At 46.1% G+C, this 11,858-nt stretch overlaps 1 protein-coding gene across 1 annotated transcript in view; it reads right to left on the bottom strand.

Annotated features, from left to right (window-relative positions):
• Positions 1–346: 346 nt before the first annotated feature.
• The window catches only part of LOC119399812 (probable aconitate hydratase, mitochondrial), a 32,369-nt gene continuing 20,857 nt past the window's right edge, over positions 347–11,858 (bottom strand). The window contains 6 exon segments of the mRNA XM_037666668.2: positions 347–786; positions 789–855; positions 2,578–2,699; positions 5,512–5,644; positions 8,933–9,026; positions 10,765–11,068. Of these exon segments, the coding sequence (XP_037522596.2) occupies positions 725–786; positions 789–855; positions 2,578–2,699; positions 5,512–5,644; positions 8,933–9,026; positions 10,765–11,068 (782 nt within the window). The 3' untranslated portion in view covers positions 347–724.

The raw sequence follows: 11,858 nt of genomic DNA, 5'->3' as shown, positions 1-11,858 counted from the left end.
TAGAAGGTTAGCGCTTGCGACCGTCCTTTCTACAGTTACGTTTTTCCATTTGTACTACTACATGACAGGACGTGTGGCTACATCAAGCAGCGAGACCTTCGGCACTCTTTTTGTGGGTGAAGCCTCTGCAATCCTTTGAAATCTACTGCAAGATGGTAGTACCAACTTGCACGACATAAGAAGGTGCTGAAATTGTTCAGCTGTTTACGAAGTACACGCGTACGTGATGTTTATATCAAGTACGCGTGTACTTGATGCCGTGCAGCTGTGGCACAAAAAAGACAATTTCAAGGGACACAATGCCACAAACATCCGTGCAATCACACAACCACAAGAAACACACGTCTTTACAGGAGTGACTTTTCCTTTTTATTATGTCTACCTTCCTCTTCATGTGTGCCCTTAAGCGCTAGACGTTTAAAAAGAACGAACAAATAAACGTCACACACAGTTCTTCCTCTAACAAGCAAAAAGCGAGAGGACGAAGGAAAAAAGGAAAGTCCAGCAGTTCACAAACAAATGGCAGTGCCATTTCGCGCTGAAGATGCGGCTAAAAACGACGCTACGCTGAGACGGTGCCGACGGGGCGCTCGAGATTGGGTTGGGGGTCGTGCTGACTGTGTTGCCGGGAAAGAAACTGTAGACTCCCGCATTTTTTTTTTCCTTTTTGCCCATTCAGGAAGACAGTGCTTGGCTTCTGTACACGCTGCTGCTCATCGTCACGCTACTTGACTTCAGCCATGCGATTGAGTGCGCTTCCGGCGCGGAACCACTCCAGCTGCGTCGCGTCATGGTGTGGTTCAACGTGATGGTCTCCTTAGAGCCGTCCTTGTGCTTGATCTCGCACTTGACGGGCTGTAAATGAGAGGAAGAGGAGGATACTACTTAAGAAAAGCAGTTTCAAGTAACAAAAAAACATTGGAGCACAATTGTCAAAACCGAGCAAAGGCTCCCCGATACAGTCAAAGTCTATTGAAGGCTGAACCTTAGGCAAATCACTGTGTACTACTCATTCCCTTGCAGGGTAAGCTGCCACACTTGGATATCCTGTTGATGCAAGTGTGGCATCTTATAGTAGCTTCCGAGGTCAACCCTACGAGTACACGAGTGTATGAGATTCACAGCCTTCCCTGGATGCAACAAGTTTTATTTAAAAGTAGGGGTGTGCGAATATTCGAAATTTCGAATATTTTTCGAATAGTGTTTGCTATTCGATTCGATTCGCACTGGAATTTTACTATTCGAACTATTCGAACTTCCCAAAAACAAATACAGGCAACGTCCGATTGAAAGTGACCCCTTCAGATTTTCAATATGCTTCACCTCATTACACTCTCGTATTGCGGCAAAGCTGCCTTTCAAGCTCCGTTTCGGTCGAACTTTGCCAAGAGACAGTCAACGTCCGATTGAAAGTGGTCCCTAGATTTTCAATGTGCTTCACCTCATCACACCCCGGTATGGCGGCAAAGCTGCCTTTCAAGCTCCGTTACGGTCGAACTTTGCTAAGACACAGTCAACGTCAGATTGGAAGTGGTCCCTAGAGTTTCAATATGCCTCACCTCATCACACCCCGGTATTGCGGCAAAGCTGCCTTTCAAGCTCCGTTACGGTCGAACTTTGCCGAGACACAGTCAACGTTCGATTTGAAGTGGTCCCTAGATTTTCAATGTGCTTCACATCATCACAACCCGGTATTGCGGCAAAGCTGCCTTTCAAGCTCTGTTACGGTCGAACTTTGCCAAGGCACAGTGAACGTTCGATTTGAAGTGGTCCCTAGATTTTCAATGTGCTTCACCTCATCACATCCCAGCATTGCGGCAAAGCTGCCTTTCAAGCTCTGCTACGGTCGCAAATGTACTAACTCAAGAAAACGCTGGTTCCAACATGGAGATGAAAGATGTGGCAGAGGTGGGGGCTCAATTAATGCTGATTTGGACCTGAAGTTTGGGCAGGAAGTCCGAAAAATCGGAAGCCGAAGCTTTTTAGCATCCAAAATTTCAGACGTTCTTATATGTCGACGTCTACGAGGTAGATTTGGAACTCCGGACTTGAAGGGAGCACACCCTTGTCCGCCACATCAGTTGGCTTTCCACAGCAGTTGAAAGAGGAGGAGAGGCTGAGGAAATGGCATCTTTGCCTATCACGTGTAAAGTGTTGTCGGCAACACTTTGGTTGCACCAAATCATGTACATAAATACAATTCGGCCTCTACATTGCCTCATTATTGATAAGACAACTATGAAACACCACCCCGCCAGTGCTTCATCAACCTAGTGAAAAGAAACACTTTCATGTTGCTATCTCATAAGAATATGCTTAGGAATCCTCTCTAACTTTTTCTGCAATTTCACTTCGAAGTATTCGAAAAATATTCTAGGAATATTCGAGAAATATTAGAAAAATATTCGATTCGATTCGCACTCACACTTCAATGTTCGCATTCGCTTCGCACCCGAGATTTTGCTATTCGCACAGCTCTATTTAAAAGTATCCTGCAAGCTCGCAACCTGCGCGCACTGTGCATGGAAACCGTCATTCTCGTCAAGGTCTGCATAAAGTGCCGGACTCAATGCCCACCTTGCCAGGTGCGAGGTCCTTGAGGCCGACGAGTGAGATCCTGTCGTCCGACTTGATCTTGTCGTAGTCGGAAGGATTCTGGAAAGTCAGCGGTAGCAGACCCTGCTTCTTCAGGTTCGTCTCTGCGAGAAAAAAACAATGTGGCAAGCAACGCGCACATTTAGAGCCTCACTTGATGGATCCAGACAGCAAGTTACTACCAGTTTAAATTTAATACCCACGCACATAATCTCACAGTGCTTTACTGTCTGCATGAGCAATGCCAAAAAACATATCCGAAGGATAAATGTCGGGTCACTGTTGAAACTGCTGTGTTGGCAGTGAGCGGTGTGCCCCTAATGGGCTGCAGAAGACAGCACCATCAATACATCTTTTTCATTCTCCTGTGCTGCCCTCTGCTGCTTTGGTAGGGGCAGGACAACTTGTACTGCCAGAACGAAGGCCTCCGAGATCAAGACATGTTTCGAGACTGTTCTGCTAGGTAAGCGGCGCATGCGCCATGGCACTGTGAAAAACTTGAATCGCTGCAAGCGCCCTGCAAACCCCGTAGAAACGTTTTGACCGAGACGACCCTTACAAGCCTGAGCAAATATGACGGCTGTGCAAAAACGGACCGATTTGACTTTTTAATCACTACTACAGTAATGGTACATTGCATTTGTTAGCTACGTTATACACTCATTGATAAAACGAACACGGATATAACGAACTTATTACCGTGTAGAGTGTAACTTCATCATAATGAGATTTGAGTGTACTATGACTAAAACACTGGTGCGACTGATCCTCAAAAGTAATTCACCTCAAGAGTAATACATCTTTAGAATCCCTGCAACACTCATTACTGCAAAGTCAATGTAGACTTTAATGCCAGCACACTACCGAGTTGCACAAACCACTCCTTTTCCTAGTGGCTCCGTTTACTAATTTCTAACAACCAGCACATATAGCACGAAGATTGTCTACATGAGCACCCACAATGCATGTACAGTCGACGACCGATATTTCGGACTCCACGGGGAACGTAAATAAGTCCGAATTATTGAGTGTCCAAAAAAACGAATGTGTCAAAAAATAAATACTTTTATTGACACTTCAGTGTCCCGGTGGCCGAAAAAAGTTGTCAATGCGTTGCTGCACGCAATACCGCTTATGTGCAACCAAGTCCGCCTGTATCTCCGCCAGTTTGATGTGATCGCTGTACGATGACGAAAGAACAGCGAGGGCTCGAGACGAGGCCCGTCACCGTATTACACTACAGTGACGGGCCCCCTCACTCTAACGATAGTACTGCACTGGCGGGCCCCGTCACCTTACTCACTGCCTTAGCAAAGCGCTTTACCGCAGACACATTCTACAGAATGGCAGCGATAGTGGCGATAGCAGCAACAGCAGCGCAGCGCGGGGATACAGGAACCGAAATGTAGGACGTTCGCAATGTCGATACGATTTCCCACAGTTGACCAGTGCCTCGAAGATCAGCATTTTCAATTACAAATCTCTGAGGCATAAAGTAGCGATCGAAATAAAGCCTCATAGATCACAATTTAGCTTTCATTTTGATCTCTGAGGCCATACTTTGTATGGTATGGGTGCCGGAGGAGACGATGGCCGCCGATTCGGCGTGCGCGAGTCTCGGACAGGATCCGGATTATCGAATGTAGATCTGGCAGCTGTCCGAAATATCAGTTGTCTTTACACATTACTTCTATGGGATCATCGGCGGTGCCGCGCAAATGTCCGAATTACCGAGCATGTCTGAATTATCGGTATCCGATTTATCGGTCGGCGACTATAGTATTGACAGTTTTCTGAAACTGAACTGCCTGTGCTTTCTTCATTGTTTAAACAGTGCAAAAAGACGAAGACACGAGAAGGAGGACTACACAGGACAGGCGCTGGACTAACAACTGTTGGGTTTATTGAGCAGAAAAGAATAAATACACGTAATCCGACTGCGTGCGCATCATCGCATTACAGATAATTGTCACTTCTTTCAAGCAGGCTAAATTCGCAGTCATGCAGACAGATAGATGGGGTGGAAATGCAAACATCATTGTTGTGCTTAATGTGAAAGGCTTCTATGATTTCACGAGACCTTTGGTCAACGTGCCTGAAGATGATATGCGTGCGATTAAACAACGGTTTACACCCACAAGAACGACAATGAGCAGATAAATGTGAAGTAGGCGTGCCTTTTAAAGTGTTATTGCGCTGGCGTAGTCTCTCGTTAAGGCAGGCACCCGTCTGTCCAATATATTTCTTTCCACAAGTTAGCGGGATGTCATACACTACACCACATGCACAAGATACATATCGGGTACGATGATTGACAGAGCACAAATTTCTCCGTGACTGGCCATTCTTCTTCCTGTCTATCGCGGCACAAGCTCTTCCAACCTTACCACACGCAGAAAAAACAACATTTACGTCATAGCCCTTAGCAATCTTCTTGAGCCTATGCGAGAGCCCATGGACATATGGGATCACAGCAACATTCTTTGGCTTTTTGGTGGCGTTGGTGCGCTGACCAGTTCGAGAGGCGGACAGTTTTAATGATTTTAGCAACTTCAGCGAAATGGACGATAGGGTTGAGACAGGAAAGCCAGCATTCTTTAGCCTAGCTAATTGTTCCTTAAAGCTGACTTCAATTTTATGATAGCACGACTTAGTAAGTGCCGAGTTTAGCGAATTGTAGGCAATGCCGTTTTTAACTATCTTTGAATGCCCAGAACAATAACTAAGGATAAATAACTCGTCTTTTTGCGCTGTTTAAACAATGAAGTTAAACCAACTAGCCCAATTTTACACACTGTTGCCTGTGCTTTACACTGGAACCACTCAAACTTTGCGGGAAGTACTACCAAATATCTAGAACCCCCAGAGCAACAAACGCGTGCCACAGAAAATGTGAAGCCCCAAATGGGAACGCACCGTGGATACGAGCGAAGCTCTTGACGATGATGGCATAGCCTCCTAGATGCCTCGGCTCGAGCGCTGCATGCTCTCTGCTGCTGCCCTCGCCGTAGTTTTCATCGCCAACCACACACCATTTGATGCCGTCGGCCTGTTTAAACACAGAAAGAAATCATGCCATGAATTGTAAGACAGAAACCTAGTAAAACATATTGGGTTAATTGAATTTATACTGTGTAAAAGGTAACAACGCAACGCAAGATGAAACAAAATCGATAGTGCTTGTTGGTGGGCTAGTTGGTTTGGAAGCATGGTGATGAAACAGCGCTAAGAGACGAGGACGGAAGGGGCACACACACGAGCGCTTGCGCTCGTGTGTGTGCCCCTTCCGTCTTCGTCTCTTAGCGCTGTTTCATCACCATGAAACAAAAGGTACAGGAGAGAGCATAATGTACCTCTTGTTTCTTCGCCTTGTGTTGTGTTATTATTAGAGCTGGGCGAATAGCAAAATTTTGGGTGAGAAGCGAATTCGAATAATAAAGATTGAGTGCGAATCGAATCGAATAATTTTCGAATAACTTTCAAATATTTCTCGAATATTTTTCGAATACTTTGAAGTGAAAGTGCAGAAAAAAAAAGAGAGGATTTCTAAGCATATTCTTATGAGATAGCAACATGAAAGTGTTTCTTTTTGCTAGGTTGATGAAGCACTGGAGGAGTGGTGTTTCATAGTTGTCTTATCAAGAATGAGGCAATGTAGAGGCCGAATTGTATTTATGTACATGATTTGGTGCAACCAAAGTGTTGCCGACAACACTTTACATGTGATAGGCAAAGATGCCGTTTCCTCAGCCTCTCCTTCTCTTTCAATTTCTGTGGAAGTCCAACTAATGTGGCAGACAAGGGTGTGCTCCCTTCAAGTCCGGAGTTCCAAATCTGCCTCGTACACGTCGATACATAAGAAGATCTGAAATTTTTGATACTAAAAAGCTTCAGCGTCCGATTTTTCGGACTTCCTGCCCAAATTTCAGGTCCAAAACAGCATTAATTGAGCCCCCAACTCTGCCACATCTTTCATCTCCATATTGGAACCAGCGTTTTTTTGAGTTAATACATTTGCGACCGTAGCGGAGCTTGAAAGGCAGCTTTGCCGCAATACGAGAGTGTAATGAGGTGAAGCATATTAAAAAATCTGAAGGGGTCACTTTCAACCGGACATTGACTGCATTTGTCTTTGGGAAGTTCGAATAGTAAAATTTCAGTGCGAATCGAATCGACTAGCAAACACTATTAAAAAAATATTCAAAATTTCGAATATTCGCACACCCCTAGCTATTATCTTTTGCACAATACAAACCTTACAAGATAGAGGTTTAAGAGAAGACAAATGTTTGAAGCGACAAGAAACCATTGAACAGGGAATGTTGCTGAACCCAAAATTTAAGCAAGAGTACTCATCTTTGTAAGAACAGTAACGACAGTCGCTGGAACGGTAACTGCAGCGACATTCACTGTTCAACAATTTCTCATCGGGACATGAACTTGCATTAAGACCTTCATCAACTATTATCTTCCTGGAGTGACTGAATACAGTACAGCAGCAAGACCTCATAGGACCTCATGGGAGATGTATTTATCAAGCACTGTACAGTCAAATCTCGTTACAACGAACACCACATTAACGAACATTTCAAATTAACGAACTTTTAAGAAATCCCGTGCCGACTGCTTATAGTTTCAATGTAAAAATATTTCACTACTACGAACTTCAGATTAACAAACATTTCAGAATAACGATCGTTATTTAATTCCCGTGTAATCTTAACAACGCCTCAGTACTACGAACTTATATCCCGAAATGTGAGGATTCTTAGATTTCAGTGTATTGGTCATGGCAGTCGGAGCTGTAAGGTAGCAGACGACGCAGCGCGAAGAGCGGACGCCCTCCCGCTAAAACCTGAGATGGCACGGGAGGAGAAAGACGCGGGCGGAGAACTTTTTTTTTTTCCCTTCGTTGCAGAGGCGACAACGCCGACAACGCATCAGGTTTTGTAAAGGCCCAACCGCATGCATAGCACGCGACTTTCGAGCGAAGGCGACTGTGACAAATGGGCTCCGTCGCGCTGCTCGATTGAAAACTATTGCGCGCACACAGGCAAATTACGAAAAAGAATTACAGAGTAGATGAATGACAACATGCCAAATTTATTATTGTCTTGTTTGAGATAAAGATGCCATAAAAGCGTTTCGGGACTTCCTTTTTTCGCAATCTTATGTTTAACCGCGGCAGTAGTATCTGCTGTGATCCCATGGGGCGCCCGGAAACGTACGCTGCCTACGCTACGTCGCACTTTGCAAACTGCGTTATGTTGGGGTTAGTCCACGAGGCGCATTTCGACAACGTTTCCTCTTCACACGACGATGATGTTGACATTGCAGCAAGCTACCACCACTGCAGCAAGCTACCACCGAAACATCAAAACGAACCGTCGATCATAAATAACGACAAAATACGGCCGCTGCCTCGCTCTCCGCGTGAGATGGGGCTGTAAATAAGGTAGTCTATAACTTGCATTCCTTGAAGTACGCGCCGATTGGAAGCATCACGAGCAAATTGCAACCGAAGCAAGGGTCAGAGATGCTGCCATGTTGTTGGATATCGTCATGCTCACTTCCGGGCGACAAGCGATGTTTTCTGGCTTTCCAGAAACCTGGGATGCTATCGCGGAACGATTCTATTTCAGATTCCAATGCCTTTCGTGCTTTTCGCGCTTGGCCAGTGGTCAGAACGACGGTCCGTCCGCGTTATCAGAGCGATCAGCCAGCCGTGTGGAATCGGAAATAGCATCGTTTCGCGATTGCACCCCTGCGACAAGGGACGGCGATGGATGGCCCTCCGCGACAGCAAATCCTGTCGGCCGTCGCTCAAAACTCGCGTGCATGCAGTTGGGCCTTAAAGGATTGCAGCGATGACATGGACGACGATGTCACGGAAGCACCCGAAGATCGCGACGAGTCCGTGTCGGCCACAGATGCGTTAGACTACTTGAGGAAACTCCGCATATTCATAGAAAAAAGCGGAACAGCGACCGAAGCGGCGGATAAAAATGCGAACGGTCTAGAATCGTTCGTGACGCAGAGTTTGTCCTGCACCCGTCAAAAAAACGATCAGGGACTATTTCAAATAAACGTGCCTTGCCTGACGTTCACGTGTGCATTGTTGTGAGAAACGAGTTCAAGGACGTACCGTTGCAAAGGTAGGACGTTTGCGTTACTGAAATTCTATTGTTATGGTAAATTTTTGGGCTTTCACTATAACGACCTTTCAGAATAACGAACATTTTTCCGCGGTCCCCTGAAGTTCGTTATACCGAGATTTCACTGTACTACGTAGGATGATGATTATGATGTTAATGATGATGCTGAGACCGTCCGTTACCTTGTATTTGCGAGCTGTGTCGGGCACCCCACCCCACTCGCCAGTTATCCGATTCTGGACCTTGTTGGCCTCGCCACTCTCTTCACTAATGGCCCTGCAATTCAGGAGAATTAGCACAATTTGAACACAACTGTTGTTGGCAAGACTGTTCACTCTACTGACAACTCCATCAACGTTGAACAATGTACCAGTAGTAATAATAGTTGTGATTTTAAAACCACGATATGATCGTGAGAGACGCCATAGTGGAGGGCTACAGAAATTTTGACCACCTGGGTTTCTTCAACGTGCACCCAAATATTAGCACACGGGCGTCCAGTGTTTCACCTCCATCATAATGCAGCCACCATGGCCAGGATTCGATCCTGTGACCTTCGGGTCAGCAGTAAAGCACCTTAACCACTAGACCGCCACAACGGGTTACAGACGATTGATAAGAGAGACGAATACAAGCATGCAACAACTACAGATAGCTAAAGGTCTTTTGTTCAGTGGTATGCCGTCTTAGTATGAATTACCAACTTGCCTGGTCACAGACCTTGGCCTATAAAGTCTGACTCATGAAATAAAGTGAGTTTTAAGTAGGATGAATGACAGGAAGACTGGAAATCTCAGTGAAGAGTGGGAACCTTTGCTTCCATTAATCTCTGTTGCAGAAAGGGCCTCTCGCAATACCAATTACAAGGATTGCGAGAGGAAACTGTTGCACGAACAAGGCAAGTTAGACACAAAAGCAGTAGAAGTGCAAATGTTCTTTCGTGCAGAGTCTTTCTTCCATTAAAGCAGCAACATCCACAACATTTATTACAATCATATAGACACTCTTGACGGGTTTTCGCCGTCGTCCGCATTGCCATCGCGTTCCGCATAAAGTCCAAATCGATAACAATCATCCCATACATCGTACGTTCTACGTGCAAGTAAAAGCGAGCGTTGCAGACAAACACGGCTGAAGCAGAGTTATAGACACAGAGGCAGTAGAAGTGCAAATGTTCTTTCGTGCAGAGTCTTTGTGCCATTGAAGCAGCAACTTCCAACAACATTTATTGCAATAGCAATTATATGGACACTCTTGACGGGTTTTTGCTGTCGTTGCCATCACGTTCCGCATAAAGTGCAAATCGATAACATCGTCCCATACATCGTACGTTCTATGCATAAGTAAAAGCGAGCGTTGCGGACAAATGCAGCTGAAGCAGAGATGAAACGAGCCGGCCATCTCTGTCGCACGAAGGGCACTTGCAACAAAATCGTCCCGCATGCGAGGCCTGCCGTCGATGGCTTCTCAAGCAGGGAGGAAACTCATCCCAGGCTGTCTTTCGTCAGGCGAAGGAGCATGAAGGGGCGCCAGTGGCGCGGTGTGCTGTGTTGCTGGAGGACTAACTTTGAACTTTGATCAAAAGGGCACGGTTGCAACCGCTAGCGCGCACACCATCCCGACAGACATTAGCAGACGACTCCTATACCCTTGCACGTGCTGCGTTTTCACTGCTTACTTCGCACTGAGATGATGGGCAGCACGAAAACCACTTTGCTCCCTGGAGGGGCCGTACTCGCTTACACCAGTGTTTTGTAGAGTTGTGTGAGATTGGATTCAGAAGAGTTAGCTGCCAGCATCACTTCGTATAACATTACCATTTGTTTCTATCGCATTCATTGCTTCACTCGTGGCAAAACTGATTTCTTTAATGGTAAGCTTTCCAGAATAAAAATTTTGATCGCCATAAACGGACGACAGAAGCTTTGCCAAACTTGGGATGCACGTTTCATCGAACGTTTGTCCCCCTCGCTGCCACTCTGTAGAGGAAAACGACAAAGCACGAGGCACTCACCCGATGAACATGTTGTTGGAGATGTTGTCCAGGTGTCCGCGGTACTTAAGCCAGGGACCCGCTGCGCTGATGTGGTCGGTGGTGCACTTGCCCTTGACCTTGATAAGGATGACCATGTCATCAAGGTCCTTGCCGTCCCACTTGGGGAAAGGGGAGAGCAGCTGCAGCCGCTGGCTCTTGGGGTCGACGTCCACCCGGACGGAGGAACCGTCGGCGGGCGGTGCCTGGTACGTGTCCTCACCGGGGTCGAAGCCCTTGCGCGGCAGCTCGTCACCTTCGGGGCTCTTGAGCTTGAACTTCTCGCCTACGTCAAAGATGCGATTGGAAAATGTATAGAGGGTTGGCATCACTTCGGCATTTTCCGAAAGTGTGGATAATATTTAAAATGACGAGCTATTTTGAAAGGCATCAATGCAACAGCTTGCAAGGTCAGGTTAGTCGTAAGTGTTTCAAAGAAAACAGCACGGAAGAGAAAGGCACATCTGACTGTCTTTTCTTTGACCTTTTTCTTTTATACTGTTCCCCATAAAAAGTCTCTAAAGGGACCCTGAAAAGGTTTCGATGATTTTGTATAAACGCAATGAGCTGGTAAAAAAGGTCATAAGAATCACTTGCAGACCGATTTAAGCTCTCTGCGGCAGCTGCGTTATCTATTACAAGAGTAAACAAGTTTTCAACTTCCTACATCCATTCTACGAAGCACGTCCCATGATACATAGCACCGGCAACCGATCTGATTGAATACATCCAGTCTACGTCACTGAACCTCCGGTGGACAGCGAGCGTCATTGGCCTGTGTTACAACATGCTCCGTGTTGACATGAGCTGCGCAACAGTGTTTATCTCGAGGTTTCTTTCCTCGGATGCCATGAATTGCCCTAAGTACGTTGTGTGCTGCAACTCTAACGATTGGTGACTTGTAAAGCTGCGACATCATGTAAGGCAACTGGCGAGAAGAGTCTATTCAGCTCGTCACTGCAGTTAGCGCCGGGCTCTTGCTATGCAATCAACGCCAGGATCCACGCATCTGCGACTGTAACATTAAGAAGGGACTGATTTCTCACATGCATTAGACGAAAGGAGAACAGCAGTCT

This window comes from Rhipicephalus sanguineus, chromosome 7 (genome assembly GCF_013339695.2).
Source record: "Rhipicephalus sanguineus isolate Rsan-2018 chromosome 7, BIME_Rsan_1.4, whole genome shotgun sequence".
NCBI classification, from domain to species: Eukaryota; Metazoa; Arthropoda; class Arachnida; order Ixodida; family Ixodidae; genus Rhipicephalus; species Rhipicephalus sanguineus.
The sequence above is the reverse complement of the archived record's forward strand: the minus strand, read 5'-3'. Positions and strand labels throughout refer to the sequence as shown.